This window comes from Branchiostoma floridae, chromosome 1 (genome assembly GCF_000003815.2).
Source record: "Branchiostoma floridae strain S238N-H82 chromosome 1, Bfl_VNyyK, whole genome shotgun sequence".
In the NCBI taxonomy this organism is placed as follows: Eukaryota; Metazoa; Chordata; class Leptocardii; order Amphioxiformes; family Branchiostomatidae; genus Branchiostoma; species Branchiostoma floridae.
The window spans coordinates 6,450,177-6,466,601 of record NC_049979.1 but is presented as its reverse complement, the minus strand read 5'-3'; the positions used below and the strand labels follow the sequence as shown (position 1 = coordinate 6,466,601).

Below are 16,425 nucleotides of genomic sequence, written 5' to 3'. Positions count from 1 at the left end.
AACGGAAGGCCGCAATGACAACGTGCGGTGTAAACATTCGGATGGATCATCAACATCTATCAACATTTCCAAACAATTCCCCGCAAGGAAATCCGTCTGACCCGAACCTGACTTTCTTGGTTCCTTTCCGTTTGATCTGTATATAATTCACGGGCGCGTCAGTCCCTAATTTTTTCTTCAAACTTGGCTACGGTTCGTGGCAGGCGGCCTGACGAGGTACCGTCGTGTCTGGGACATTAGTTGGATCCAGATGGGAGGAAAACGGTCTAGAAAAAACTCTCATCAGAGGAAGCAGTCCAACTTGCCCATCGCAGCCGCACATCACGCGATTTGTTCTGAAAGTTCGGGACGGGGCTTTCTAACTCAAGCTGTACCGAAATGGGTCAATAGCGGCAATCAGCAAAGACAGCCGACTTGTGCCCAAATACAAAACAGCCATACGGGTTAGAGACGTGCCACTTTCTGAAGTTATGCAGGTTGTTCAGCACCACACCGGGACACATAAGAATACCAATAAAAGAAATAAAGGAGAAGGAATTCGTTTATGAAGGTTAGGCATTCGGGTAAACGTGAAAAAGAACTCATGTAATGTAGCGACAAAAAAGGTGAAAACCCACACGAACAAATCGTAGTGGCAGACAAATACTAGTACATGGAGTCATTGAAAAACATTTTACGTTAATCTCAGCTGTGGCGAATGAAACTCTTCTGTCGACTAAACTCCTTCCCAAGCTAATGAGACTATCTTATGCCACAGCAAGATCTGCTCCGAGATTAATGTTACGTCACATCCAACCTTCCTAGTGGGTCAGTTCAGTGTAACCCGAGCATGACCAGACAAATTTTCCGTACATCCGTCTTCACCTCCAGGTGTTTGTGTAGCGACATCGCCCCCACTTGGACATCCAAACAAATCAATTTTCGCCCGTGTCAAAGAAAACATACACAAGCACCCAGCGCGATAATTGATGAGCCGGCCACAGCGGGGAATATAGTCTCGCTCTCGGGCCATGCATGCAGACAACAGATAATATTCATGGTGTGGAGTGGAGTGGTAGTGACCGTACAGTCTCATTCTCAGCAATCCCAGGCCTTTGATTTGGCTTATTCACAGAACTTGAAAAGGAGATTATCTCCAAGCAGATCTTGCGGTGGTATAAGACAGTATCATAACCTGGGGAGGAGTTTAGCGGGCAGAGGAGTTTTATTCCAGTGCGAAGGAATAATACTCCTCTGCCCGCTAAACTCATTTCCCAGACAAGAGAGTCAACGAGGAGGAAGTTTTGTTCTCTTGTCAGTCTGTAAATCGCATCCTGACTGGTTTATGTTCCACACCCCGCAAGGCCAACTTGCATCTAACTGCATCTCAAAAAAGAAAGAGATAGGCATAGCCTCGCTGCCAGGCCCATGATTTTACACCCACCATTGACAAACGATACATAATTTAAATCCGACCACATTCCTTGCATTCTAGTAGAACAGAGACGATAAATCGCCACGACCGCACTCCAAATTACAGTAGAACCAAACTACATATAAAAAGAAGCCTATAGCCACTCTGTCGTTTTGTTGTGCCAATACAATTAGGGAATGACATGTGTCGGATTTGCGTGTTTGTTTTTTGGCTGGTGAAAAGCCGGTTTTACATGTACCACGCTGGTCTCCTCGGGGATGTGGTATGAGAGGTGCCGATAGGCGATCTGCGGACCGGGCCTGTAGAACAGCTGTGCCAGGCCTGACCCGGCAGCGGCCGGCGGAATGAATTTGTATGGATGTCGTCTACATGATACATGAAGTTTGCATCATTACATCAAGGACCTTGATAATCATGTAATTTACATGAATGAGGAAAAGGTACTTGACGCTGTTTAGTGATGTTACGTTGTGGTTATACATAATTCATGTCTCATTGTAAAATTGCGACGAAAAATGTCTTCCCGTTAAAAAATGCAACGCCGGGCGAATACAAAATATAGGATTTCGGCAAAATTGGTGACCCGAGAAGACGTCATCCGCAGCACAAAAACTTATCGAGATAACACATCATTTGACATCCTCGAATCGGAACGTCGAGCCTCCTTGGCGCCTTAGATGTTGTCCTCGGGGAGGGAGTACCATTTCCTTATAAAGTTTATCGTGGCTTGATATGCGCCACATTTGCTCGTAATAGTGTACAAATTCTTGCCACACGTCCACATGGCGATGATAGCAGGTCAGCCAGGGTAAAGCTTAAAACTGGAATAGTGCTGATTTGTCACAGGTCCAACATACACAGTTTACAGTAACACTAGCGATAATTTGCCTGACGCATTAACACTTCATTAGCTAGCCCTAGGGAATCTGGGGGCCTCAGGGCAGGGGACGGTGTGGTGGGCGGAAGACGAATGTAAATCAGGAGTGTTTACCCCATCATCTTGATAAGTTGATATAATTAGCCATAAAAATGTTCTGCACGAGATATCCCGACAAAACATATTTGTTTTTAACGGCCAGTACACCTTATACAAAATAAACAATTACTAGTCTTCCTTAGGTGATGGACTGCCGATTTCATCAATCATGGTGGTTTTGTAGAGGAAGGCGATATGTAGTATCAAGGAGGTTAAAATCTTGAACCTCCTTGGTAGTACTGTATGTTGTAATCTTGAACCTCCTTGGTAGTACTGTATGTTGTAACCTGTATGAAGAAATCACAAGACAAACATACATTTTAGTTGAGCAGTTGGTACAGGTCAGTTTCAAAACGCCAGCTTTCAACAAAGTGGTTTCTTTAGTGACTTCTCCTTCAAATCTACATGTACAGTGACAGCTCTGTGTCAGCGCGGTGTACGTACCATAGTATACTACTCCCTACCAAATACACCAATTAACCGTTCAGGAATATTCGGGAAGAGACCGGGCACCTGTCCAAGCCCCACCCTGACTGCCGACGAGTGTCTGCTGAGACCGAGGGTGTACAGGACCTGCGACATCGATGCCGACTGCAGGAGCGGCGAGAAGTGCTGCTTTAACGGATGCGGATCAGAATGTATACAAGTGGTCGCCCGGAGTAAGTTGGACGTTCCCCCTGGATGTACGAGCTGTTGTCTCCGTTTTTTTTTCGTTCCCCCTGTCCACAGATTTCGTTTGCATTGTAGAAATCCTATATACTAAATAGCCTCCTTCGCAGCCATCGACGCCGCGGGTCGCACCTAGAAGGTCTGTGAAGGAGGCTAGAAATCCACAGGCATGATGTAGATTGCTTTCGTGTTGGCACGTCTTTGTGTCTCATGTCGTGGTTGTCTGCACTTTGTGGCCCTCTGTCGTAACCTTCGCTTGCTGGTTATGTGAATTATAATGTAATAAACATTTAGGAGTGCGCACATTGTATATGTACCTGTAGTAAAAAGTTGTTCACCCTAGCTCCCCACGTCAGCTTTTTGTGTTCGTCCTCAAATTATGCTGCTTTGTAATGGGATGTGAGTCATCAGTCAATTTCCTAAAGTACGTATACAAGATCGGTTTCCTCCTAGAGAGCAGTTTTGTATTACTTCTTCGCTCTTTCGTAAAAAAACAAAACAAAACAAAATTAGTGATACTCTGCGTCCTCTCATCAAAGCCAACACGCAAGTCATTTGAAGTCATACCCTTGGTGCCATCCGATTACTACCGGGTCTCCACCCGCTACCTACTCGCTAATCTCCAAACAGATCATCCTGCGGTGCCATAAAATAGTACCAAACTGGCCAAGGAGTGTAGTCAGCCAAAAGGTGTCCATTTGCCAAACAAGCTCCTAGGCCGGCGTCACTCCTCTGGCAGCTTTTGATACTATCTTATGCTACCGTAGGATCTGCTTGGAGATTAGCCTCAGGCAGGCCTGGTATTTTCAGTGCAACGAGTGTAAGGAGCCCCTGTGGTGTCGGAGGGCACCCAGTCTGACCGTCACTGTTCTTTATATAAGCTGTTATCGACCACGATCTTGACTGATTGACTACATCCGTCTGTGCCCCTATTACAGGTCTTAAATCTAGTCCATGGACGGAGAATAGAGTTTAAAGAAAGAAAGCTGGAAGTTACTTACACGTTTGCTTTGCCTCCGCTATTAAATCATTGCTTTCAATGTCTGTATTACTTATTATGAGTGTCACCCAATATTTAGTATAGACATGACAGTGTGTTATACCCAAGGAGGTTTCATTAAAAAGTAGAGCTTCCTTGGGCTATCTGTATTGACATATTTCCTGGATTTTGTCCTTCGTACCCTATGATTTGTCCAGATCACTTTTGTATATTTGTCCAGGCTGTAGTCACTCTGCATGTAGGTCACTTCGATTACTTACTAGTCAAAAATGCCAAGAGTCAAAAGTAAACATCCGTTTAGCGTGTCTTTTTATTTGTTGTTTATCGCATGTTTTGTATATAGTTTTAGACTTTGTGTTCATAATGTATATTGCTTTTCTCAGGGAGTTCCTTTATTTGTTTGAATATTTCTAAGCTTTTCACTCTTGACGTATTCTAATAGGCAACTACAACGAAGCCCCATTCTAATACAAATCTATATGACACGTATAATGTGGTTGGCAGATTCAAATGCTTCATCAACATAGGCGGTTGGTATGGTACATGTAACAGTTAAGGTGCAGTAAATATTTGCTAAAGTAGATACACTTAAGTTCTGTAGTCTTTATTTGATCTGGCAACAGGCTGGGAGTTTTCACGAGTCGGTGTGAGTCATGATAGCAGAGAGATGGACGTAGGGCAGCGCGCCCTTTGACACCATCGAGTCCTCACAGACACAGGCATCCCGACCTAATCTCCAAGCAGATCCTACAATGGCATAATATAGTACCAAACTGGCCAATGAGTGTCGTCAGCCAAGAGGTGTACAGTTACCATGTAGCGAAACACACTCCTAAGCTGGCTTCACTCCTCTGCCGGGTTTTGATACTATCTTATGCAACCATAGGATCTGCTTAGAGATTATCCCGACCAACCGGGGTACCAGTGACTAGCTGAAAGTCTTAAAAAATCTATGTAGGAAAATGGGCTCTATAATTGGCCGTACTTGATTGTGGTATCAAGGACAGTCGATATGATGGTCATTATGACATCTATGTTTGTATTTAGACTCTAGTGACTCAATTATCAATAGCCTTTATTGCACATCCATGGCCTATCGGGCTACGTACAGGCATATAGATACAAAAGGTCGTAATACAGTACACATGGTTTCTAAGACTAATCTAAAACATGGGTTCTAAAACAATTCTAATACATAATTTGTTTGGCTTCTTCTCGTTTCTTACCAATGGCTCAATTATCAATGGACTGAGAGGTACCATGACTGGTGTAATCATTCATTTACTCCCCCTAAAATTAGACATGGCCTGGTTTCAGGGAATGCTCTTTATAGACGATGTTTTATTGGGCAACATTCCTGTAGAAAGGACACAGGTCTGTCTTGACTGCCGTGAAGGATTTAGGGACCCTTTCACAAGCACCTTTCCGCTCTTCTAAATTTAGTTCTAGTAATTTCCACGCAGATGAACTTGCCCGAATGTTGCACATTAAACTACTTCCACTCGCTAATCACTTCCATCCACCCGCCCGTCTCTGGGGAGATCACCTTGATCTTTCTTATCTAGTGTCTGTTCCCATGAAGATTGTCTTTCATCTTGGGAATTAAGAAAAAATGTGACGACACCTCTTCCAGAGAGAAGTCGGAACGCACATTATTAATATTATATCGGAAAGCTCTTTGCCCAGTGGATGGAAAAAAGATTCTGTTATTGAAATATATCAATACGAAGTGAAATGGTTATTTCCTAGCACCCATACTGCTTGTAAGGACCAGATATCATGAACGTGGTATAAGAACGTCAATTTTCCTCCAAGTCAAATCAAATTCCTTTCCAGTGATCTCCATCAGCGCTCTTGTGTAATATTTTGACTCCCTCCCATTACCCTTGCTGGTCTTGCTGAAAAAAAAGCAACTGGGTCGGTGTTCTTTTCATCATTCTACAGATGATTCTCCGTCCTAGTTGGACTGGGCCGTGCTTAGTGTTTGCTAGCTTCACTTTACAACTGCTATATATGAGGAAGGTTTGTGTGGGTTTCCGCCACATACAAAGGAAGCAGGGCTTCCTGGAATGGTGAGAATGTGACATGAAGGACGGCGCCGTATTGGAGATTTGTCTGGTGTAATTGTTGGTGACAGGTAGTACTGATTGGTAGACAAACAACAGGTTCAGATGTCAGACCAAGTGTTAATCGCCCACACAAGTGCAGAAGGCTACATATTTCATGTGCCAGATATTAAAAAAAGACACATTAGATCCAAATCGCAAGATAGACCTCAATGTAGAAAAGTGAAATATGTCCTTGATAGATTTATGCACTGTGAACTTTAGAGTGTAGCCGTAAGCAGGAAAGCTGGTAATAAATCGTTCTGGTGTGTCTACAGCTGTAGTATGTTGTGAACATTATTTATATTTTCTGTCAAAGCCAGCTCGTACGCCAGAAGTAATTGGAATACGGAGAAAATAATTGTGTAGGATAAAACTACAGCACAGCAATACATTGTCTATAGAGTTGCGCGGTGATATTGTAAAGAAAAGAGACAACTGGTGGCTGTTCAGTGTTCTGTATCTCTGGGGTTTCTTGAAAATAATTAACTGGCCAGTTAATGCAAAGCAGATGCCGTGCGGAAGCTGCCATTGACAAGGCCCCGATAGCTTGATTGGCTTTCGGACAATCTTTACATTTTATTTGGTCGTGACAGCAAGGACACATCTCTCTATTCAGCACTGCAGTATCTGTGTTTAGTTTTCCTGCATGGACTATTCCTTTTAAATTGGTTTCATTTACATCTGAGTGATAACTTCAAAGACTTCCAAGTTGGTTGGTTGGCTTAGGAATGACCTTGGCAGTACCCCTCATGGGCTGAAGGGAAAACAAGGTATCACTCGATCGCGATAAGCTTATATACACTTCCTAACGGACTGCCAGTCCAGGGAGTTCTTTGTCCACGTACTTAAGGTACAGGACTGCGTTAACAAAGTAAACATGGTCACATCAAGGCTGATGATCCAAGGTGTCGGCAACGGAAGTGTCAAAGATGACATTGTGGTTTCCTCGCTACTCATATACCCATTGTTCTAATACTGACGTTTCTTATCATTATTATTACATTATAGTTATACGTTATGGCAAACAGTCGAGTATGTATTCTGAAATGAGATTGGATACTTTGTTTATGCACATGGCCACGTTTCGCCGGGTTTAACTTACCCCTGGCATTGGGGGTTGATCTTCCGAAATGGGAAAAGAACCCTTTGTAGAGTGAAATAGGATGTAAGCGGCCCCATGTAGCAGTGTAGGGTGGTTGCACTGGTGCCATTTGAACCGAAATGCCGCACCCAGGGACCATTCATCTCACCTTGGAAGCGAACATATGCCTCTCATGTAGACCGGTGCCTTGGTCTAATAAATCCAAGCTGTAGTACAAACCTCCCAAGTAGGGTCACTCACTGATCTAAGCACACGGGTCTTTAATAGATACCTACATTTTATGGCCGATGGTCGATTTTGCTTTAGAATACTCCTGTATGGATTTTCAGAACATGACATTTATTCCTGTATTTCATTATTCATAACATTTTATGATTTTATGACAATGATTTGAAAATATTACAAATACCGTTGAAAAAACATTTGGTGTCTTGGAATGGACTCGAGTTCTTTTTCCTTACCTATCACATCGGATTGGCATTGCCTGCTCAAATTTCAAGACTGAAATTAATGCACACTGGTTTGAGTCATGACACCGCTGGGTACAGCATGTGGTGAGAAGGATCAAGGCTAGATAAACATGGAGGTTCCGCCATGTTGGATATGTGCCTCCCCCAACCATGCCCTACCGGCATGTTCCGCCTTGCATGTGTTATCGCAAGACAGACTTGCTTTCACATCCCATTACCCTTTAAAGGGTTTCGTGAAGCCATACTGTAATTTTATTGCATTTAAGTTTTCGCGGTGGTTTTTGGTCTCATACTATAAATGTTCGCAGTGGTTTTAAGTTCGCGGTGAAGTAGTCACTGCGAAAACCGCGAACATAAAACCACCGCGAACATTCCATCGTCTTAAACTTGACTACCCCGTCAGCGGTAGGCAGGTTGGATGAAGAGGCAGCCTCGAGTCGTGAATGTTCATGTTGTACGATTGGTCTGCAACCGGTATGGTGATGAGTGAATGTAAAGAAAGGTTGGCATCAAAAAGGAGTAATTATTTCATTTGTATCATGGTAATCTCTTATTAGATAGTTTATTTCATCATGTCATCGCAGAATAGTTTCTCTTCTTTAATTCACAACTTGCGAAGTATCAAGGGTATCCTTCTACTTGTCAACACCACAGCATCATGCAGTTCCACCAACGCGTCGTAACCCCCAACTCTAACCATGTATATTAGCGTCATATGTAACGTACCTACCCCATAGGTCAACGGAATCAACCTACGTACTTGGTGCATGTTTGCCTATACAGAACCTTTTGGTTACCAAACAGTGTGTACACGTGTCAGTGGTAACACCCTGCAGCTGGCCCGGGCCGCTACTTTCGTGACAACCCAAGCAACTGAGTTGACACAAGACGATTAACTTCAGCTGGAAGTTCACAGGCGGGGGTAGAGAACTTAGGAAACGTTTGGCCTGATAAGATCCCCTATTATATTGCTGTTGGACAAAGTGGGAAGCAATGTGTGTCTACGTTACACAATAATGGCATCGGGGAACAACATCAGGCAACACAAACTACCAGATGTTTGTGGTTGTGATTTTCCGTTTACTTCAACATTTACTTCATTCATTGCGTAATTTACGTTATACAGCTATATGCTTCCAACATAACGTGGGTAAAGGGCTAAAAACCAAGACCATATCGTTAGTCATAAGGCTGTTGAGTTCGTAGGATGTATCGCAAAGTTTAACCACTATACACTATACGGAAGGTTGTGGCATATAGTCAAGAAATGTCACCTGCCAGGTTTTTCTTCGGCTTTGCCTAGCTAGATGTGACTGTTCATCGTAATGAGGGATTGTATGATCTGGTCTCCGACTTGCCCACAACAGATGACTTAGTTACATACGCTATACATGTATACGTCCCCGAGCATGGTGGTTTGTCACTAACAACAGTCATGACGTTTTTGTCATTTTGGGGACGAAACTTTTTTTGAGTAGGCGTGAAGTAGAAGAAGCATACATTAAGTAGTAAGATTAACGAGACAGGGGTCAGCACGGGTGGTCTTGTAAGGATGGGGATATATATATATATATACATAGAGACAGAGAGAGACAGACAGATAGGGAGACAGAGAGAAAGAGAGAGAGAGACAGAGACAGACAAAAGAAGAGAGAGAAAGAAAGAAAGAGAGACCAATTTTCCTTCTGGTATAGCTTTGGGAAGGCTGCACAGATTCTTTTTGTTTCTGTGTAATGTTGGTTGATACTGTCGATTACATGCGACTTGGATATAGCCATTGATTGAACAGATGGCAATGCATGTGTCTCCTTCATGCACCAATGAATTTTAGATATTCGGGTAGAACAGTGCGCAAACTAAGATAAATGAAGCAACTGGGCGAGAATTCTCATAAGAGTAAGACTTTCAGATATCGTTCACCAAATTTCATCGCTGGCTGAAAAGTACATTCGCAGTCACTGATGCCGTGATGACATTTAGTGGATGCTATCTGACACGTCTGACTCGATGTACAATTCATTCTGCTGCTTGATTTATTTATTTTGGTTTACAGGAGGTGTCGTCTACCACAGTAGACCCATGTTCGCTCTATAGCTCGTCATGTTTCCTACCCCCCTTTGTACCAAAATACTGGTGCTTCAGAGTGTCCTCTCACCCATCACCGATGTGCTCTGCCAATGCAAACAAACTAGTGCGGCCACACATGATATATACCTAGGCTAATGGGTTAGGGTCGCTGAGGAGAGCTTAAGTAGCTATGCCAGGCGTTAAAAGACAAAATACACTTGTTACTTTTCTTCGTTATCAAGGAGATTATGATAACTGGAACACACCTATATCGGATGAACATTTCATGGTTATGCAGACAAATATCGGTCAACATCCTAGCCAAGACATTTCACAGAAATAATTTCCTTGCATCACAAAATGGCTAGAAAGTGCCTCGTGTCCCTAGACGGACTGAAGATATCACAGAGATTTTGTAGGTCGCATACCTTGGGATAGGGTTAACTAAGAATCATGTGACAAGATTGTAACAAGGTGCTGGCTCGTAGTATATGTGTAACTCTAGGCGTGGCAGCGGAAATAACCCAACATAAATGTTAAGCTGGGATTTATCTATGCCTTACTAGCAGTCATATCGGATCCATGCAGCAATGTCTACTATTGGTCTGAATCTGACCACAGGGCATAGATCTACAATTCTTTTGGAAATGATGCAGATAAAATCTTGTTGAAGGTGAACCCTGTGTTCTCATGTTGCGCTTGGCTTTATCGTGATGACTGTTTCTCTATTGTTACACAACAGTGCACTCGGTGTTGGAAACTTTTCAATTGTTGCATGTGTAATAGATCTTGCTGGGTATGTTTGTATACATGTACTTCCGTTTCTTTACACGAATCTGTCAATACGTAGAACAACGACCCGTACTGGCGGAAAATGCAATGTCGTCGAAAGCTAGTAATATTACATTAAACGCACACATTGGGTTACGGCTGTGCTGAAATCATTTTTTTATAGGGCAGTATTAACTTAATAAGATTATGCTCTTGGGCTTGTTTTCCTACCTCGTCGCAGATAGATTACTACTCAGAATATCCGTCATTTTTCTGTTGCAGTGTCGTCCTTGTGTTGTAACTTGCAAGAACAGAACGTTTGTTACTGTGAATTACATGTAACGTGTTATCTATTCAGCCATAGATATAGATGTTAACCTGGCTGTTCTGGTGACCGTTTTCCCTATACTGGCGGAGTATGCAATGCCATCAAAAGCCAATGACTGTATGGTCTATCAAACTTACATATCGTTAACTTGTCTGTTCCAGCGACGTCATCTGTGTGCGACGATGACCAGTTCACCTGTGATGACGGAGAGTGCATCCCTGCCGACTATCAGTGTGACGATGATGCTGACTGCCAGGACAGGTCTGACGAGAAGAACTGCCGTGAGTTGAAATTGTTTGGTCTTATATGATAATGTGTCACCAAAATGACATTACATTATTAGAGTAGATTTCTTTATCTAAATTATTTGACGCTAAGAAGACATCAACGTTATGCCGCTTCATTTTGGACACTGAAAAATGTTGGAATAGCTAGACTCTGATGCAGCGTGTAGCTGCACTCAGTCCAGACACCAAGGAGGATTCTCCTTTCCGAACGCTTCATTATCATGACAGGCGTGTCCGTACGTCCTAGGGACTGCCGCTATACAATGGTATCAAAAAGTGTTCTTTTGGATGGTATAATTCTGTCTCCATTGCTTGAGATGTTGAGGTTTATCTATCACGAAAACCCTTGCTGCCTGATCGACCTCGGCACGCCCCTGCAAGTTGGGTTTATAATGGATCACGCTAGCTGAAGCGTCCCAGTAACAATTGTGTCGGACAGAAACACAGCCCATGGCAGCAGTCGACAGATGCCAGCTCCTCGGTTTGTATAAGGTATACTAGGTTGTTGGTACGATGCCAGTGCTTAAACTAAGTTGAGCGACCTAGTTACCGAGTGTTTAGTACCGACAGTATGAACTGAGTTGACTGAGAGGCCAGCCGTATAATAACAACATTGCAAAGTCATTCGGTGTTAAAATATGGTGACGTTAAATTTACAGAGTGCATTTGGATCACAATGTCAACACGCGGTGGTAATCCTGTTTTGCTGAAACAGTACAAGAATGAGGCAGGACTTGAACCCCGCTTTTAGGAGATTTTCCCTTGCAATGTCACCTTACGACTTGCTCAACCTTTCTAGCACTAAGTGCACGCGAGACACATCCCATTCCCCGTCAGCTCCCGTACAATGGCAAACCGTAAATAAAAAGTTCAATCTCTCAGTTCTCCCCAACACATTGAGCCTTCTTGAGTAACTCCCCAAGAACATGGTACATACCATGACAATTAAGACATCAATCTTTCTCATTATTTTGTATTCGTCATCATCCCAGGGTGTTGTTCACACACGTGTGTACGGAAATGCCAAGATCGCCCTGTAGCCAGGGACCGTTGAACCTCAACCAGGAGTAGAATAATCCTGTTGTTGTTCTATCTACTCATGACCATATCAATAGGCGACACAAAAGTTCCTTCTACGAATTTATGGTATACTTTGTGTGAAGAAAATTCCATAAAATTCCAATGTGTTATCCGCGAAAGCTCATGGGGTACTTGTGCCCTTCGTGTCTCCATCATTTCTTGCTACCTCGACTCAAGCATGGAACAAGACGTTGTCATCTCAATTCCACCAAGGCTTGGCGGATGAGAGGTCTGTGTTCCATTTCCTTCAATAGCGACAGCTTTTCAATCTACCAAGTGACGATATTGCCAGTAATTTAACTGTTGACCTTGAGCTCCACTGACGCCCTGGTATGAAACAGGTGGCGGTTAAGCTCCAGTCACAGCAAAGGCGGGTCTGGCTAGTCTCTACCACACGGATGGCCCTGGGGTGTTCACAAGAACATGGATGTTGTTTGACTAAAAATAAAAAGTAAATTCACTGTATTTCCAAGTTAGCCAGAATATTGTATACGGACAATGAAGTATTTTCATCGTTGAAGTACTGTATTACAAAAATGCCCATGCACCCACCCCCCCCTAGTTTGGTAAAATCATGTGGATGGCTGTTTTCGAGTGATTGATTTCAACATAGTTGGCACTAGAGGAGACAGTTGGTATTTGGAGCACTCGGCTTTGAACCAAACGTTAGTCGCTGGGGAAAGGACTCTGAGGAGTGTTATACTTACAGTTCAGGGTAGGCCCCGCAGCAAATTCAGGCAAAGATGGCGATTTTGAGATCGTTCTTGGTGTGGATTTTTGGCATTCTTTGCGTCTTGATATCGTCGGTCGGTGGGCAGAATGTAGGAGGCCAACGGATGCCAGGTGGGTCTAACAGCTAGGATATTGGACCGACGTTACTGATATGACTGGACTGGTGCGTCTTTAGAGTGAGCGGCTAGTTAGTCCTTGGTGTCTCGGAGCGAAACAGTTCAGTTTGGCATTTTTACTGTCCCACCAACCCGGGACACCTTAGCCGCCCTCAAAACGGCTTGTCCACAGACGGAAGATTTTTGTGGCAATGGCCATGAATATGGTCATATACCTAGCCTCTACCAGGCTCCACAGGTCGCTGGAAAAATAGGATAAATTGGCTAAAGAAGACGCCAAAGGGGTTAGATGGCCAAAGAGTACAGTTTGCGACCGGAAAACACGCCTACTAGGCTTTTATTCCTACCTTGGCCAAAGTCCCCTATTCGGCCAGCGGGAGTCTGGTAGAGGCTAGGAGTAGATCGTCACAAACAATATAAGGCTACATATACGCCTGTCGCTTTTTGTATACACTGGGTTGTGCTTTTTGCCAGTGTGCCGTTATTGAGATCCCAGCTCGTCCACTTACATGTCATATTCGTTTTTACTATTTCCAGCTGTGAGGCAGTGCGCGTCGGACGAGTTCCGCTGTGACAATGGCGGGTGTGAAGACGCCATCTACCAGTGCGACGGGGAGGACGACTGTGGGGACAACAGCGACGAAAAAGACTGCCGTAAGTCATCGTTGTTTTCATCTGTCAAACCAAGGAGCTTTTATCAAAGCTTTGATAAAAGCTCCTTGGTCAAACATACACGAAGGGAGGAAGACAGACGAAGTCGGACAAAGCCGCTCAATTAAAGAACTAGAGTAGAGTACCAACACCAGAGTCAAACCACTGAACAAGTTAGCCACAGTGCAACAGTTGTATTGTAGAGCATTCAGTTCAGTATTATAGAGCATAATAGCTTTCATAAGATATTACCGGGCATGCTCAACAATACAACAGTCGCACTGTGGCTATGAGCAAGTAAACGTACTAGTACCCAAACAACGCCAAATGTTATCACGATGTTGCACTGATATGGTAACTAAATACAGATACTAATGTCCAGTTCCTCTATCCCACAGCTGTGGCACCTGGATCCAGCTGCTTCGTCAACCAGTTCGAGTGCCAGTCAGGTGACGAGTGTGTGGCCATCACGTACCGCTGTGACGGAGAGGCTGACTGCCAAGACCGCTCTGATGAAATTGCTTGTGGTGGGTAACTTCATGTACAGTAGGGCAGTGACAGGAAGTGGTCTTGCTGCCATAAACTCTGGGAGAGCTATGATATTTTTTATCTATTTTTTATTTATCTATTTAATGAATTTGTTCATAAAGATTCTCCAAATATAGTGGAAGGTATACAGAACGGGTGTTTCTTGTTAGAAGACGCCTTTTGAAGTCCGCCATACCGAAATCATACCGAAATGATACATCAAGTAATAATACATGTCAACATGTCAAACCCAAACCTTTCTTTCTTAGCCAAGTACAGTATATGAAACTATACATCTACAATATGTTAGTCTATCAGTGCCCAAGATAATGTCAAGCATTGTCAAGCTGAAGAGGCTTCCAGGCCTTAGCTTCTATGAAACTCTGTTTTGAATAAAAGAATTTAAGCACCAGAAAATGAATGATGATATGTCATATGTCATATCGGCATTTGATTTTATGTCTTCAAAATATGTATACAAAATATGATCTAAGACATTTTGATATATTTCAGATCAGTGCAACTGCAACGGGCATTCCAATGATTGTGACCCTGTCACTGGCCGGTGCCAGGTAAGATAACCTGCATGTCATCTACCCACATGCATCATGCGTGTACTCATTGCAATGTTTGTCATACAGCTGTGTTCAACTGTACAGTTAGCCATATGAGCAAGTGCTGCTTTTATCACAACGTTTAAAGATTTTGTATTAAGAGGGTAGTCCTGTTAGAGCATACAGGTATGTGGAACAACCATTGGAGGACTGTTCCGTTGGAAAGAGTTGGATCTGACAAGCAAGCTGAATAGGCCCTATCGTCATATGTGCATGTGTCTGAAAATGCTTACCAACAACTGTGTTACTGACACACTTGTTGGTAAGCATTTTCTGACAATGTCCAGTACTGATAGCAAGTCTATCTTATCCTTCTGAAGAATAGAAAACCATGACATTAGCAAATGAAGCAATGCATGAAGATACTGGTACTAATCATGTCAGCTCTGGCACGTACATTAATCTATCATTACCATGCTGTGTTACATGCTTGCTGCCTCACTCACATGAACATTTTGACTTGGCACGTGCTTGATGCAAACAGAATTGCGAGCATAACACCATGGGCAACTCATGTGAACGCTGCTTGCCTGGCTTCGTGGGAGACCCCAGAAAGGGGACCCCTAACGACTGTCAGCCGCTTGCGCTGTGTGACTGCAACAACCATGCCATAGAGTGTGACGTGTCTGGGAAGTGCCTGGTCAGTCACCTTTTTGTCTATCTAGGTTTATACCTTTTCCACTGATTGCTTTTAGTCTAACACAATGAATGGTAGTAGTTATGGTACACTTACACTGCACATAAATCACAGTGAGAGCCACACGTAGTGAGAATTTGATACAAAAACTGTTATGATTGGTCTTCACTATGCCTTCAGTATTGGCCAGAAATGTGCCTGGGATTTAGGTCAGTTTATTACTGACCAGACTACCAGCTCCCATATGGACCCTAACACTCAGGATTAAAATAAAAACCTAACATGAAAAGTTTCTGTTTCTATGTGTGTGTTCCACTGTTCATTTTCTGCCATTTCAATCGCAGTGGGTGAGAGGAAATAACTAACCAAATGTTGTGAATGGGTTGGTTCATTCCAGAACTGCCAGCATAACACGGCTGGGGATCGTTGTGAGAGGTGTGCGCCAGGTTACGAAGGTGACGCGACCCGCGGGACAGAACAGGACTGCCAGCCCGTAGCTAGATGCAATTGTAACGGACACTCAAATGACTGTGACTCACAGGGGAACTGTCTGGTGAGGACTGATGTTTGACACAATGACCAGTGCATGCTATTTTCACAATGCTACCGACAATACACCGACTCTTAAGCTTCACACAACTAACTGAAGGCCACTTCGAAAAATCGCTTCAATGATCACATATCTAAATTTAGTTCTACCAGAAAAAAAATAGCCCATAACATATTACACACACCTGCTTGGAATCATAGCTCCAAAATGCACCTGGAGCACCTTATTGCACCTAAAGCACCTTGTATTCAGTTGTGTCGGAACTGTTGAAACAATATGGAAATGCTTGTTATTTTTATGGTAGGTAGGTATATTGCCATATTGT

At 43.3% G+C, this 16,425-nt stretch overlaps 1 protein-coding gene across 50 annotated transcripts in view; it reads left to right on the top strand.

Moving 5' to 3' along the window:
* LOC118428438 (fibrillin-2-like) overlaps window positions 1-16,425 on the top strand; it is a 68,337-nt gene that overhangs the window by 732 nt on the left and 51,180 nt on the right. For 48 of the 50 annotated variants that reach the window (XM_035838673.1, XM_035838523.1, XM_035838680.1 and 45 more), the window contains exons 2-8: window positions 2,879-3,049; window positions 11,067-11,186; window positions 13,658-13,774; window positions 14,170-14,298; window positions 14,813-14,871; window positions 15,398-15,553; window positions 15,948-16,103. In XM_035838673.1, the coding sequence (XP_035694566.1) occupies window positions 2,879-3,049; window positions 11,067-11,186; window positions 13,658-13,774; window positions 14,170-14,298; window positions 14,813-14,871; window positions 15,398-15,553; window positions 15,948-16,103 (908 nt within the window). The remainder of the gene's footprint in view (window positions 1-2,878; window positions 3,050-11,066; window positions 11,187-13,657; window positions 13,775-14,169; window positions 14,299-14,812; window positions 14,872-15,397; window positions 15,554-15,947; window positions 16,104-16,425) is intronic. The other 2 variants (XM_035838695.1, XM_035838533.1) reach the window with 2 other exon arrangements.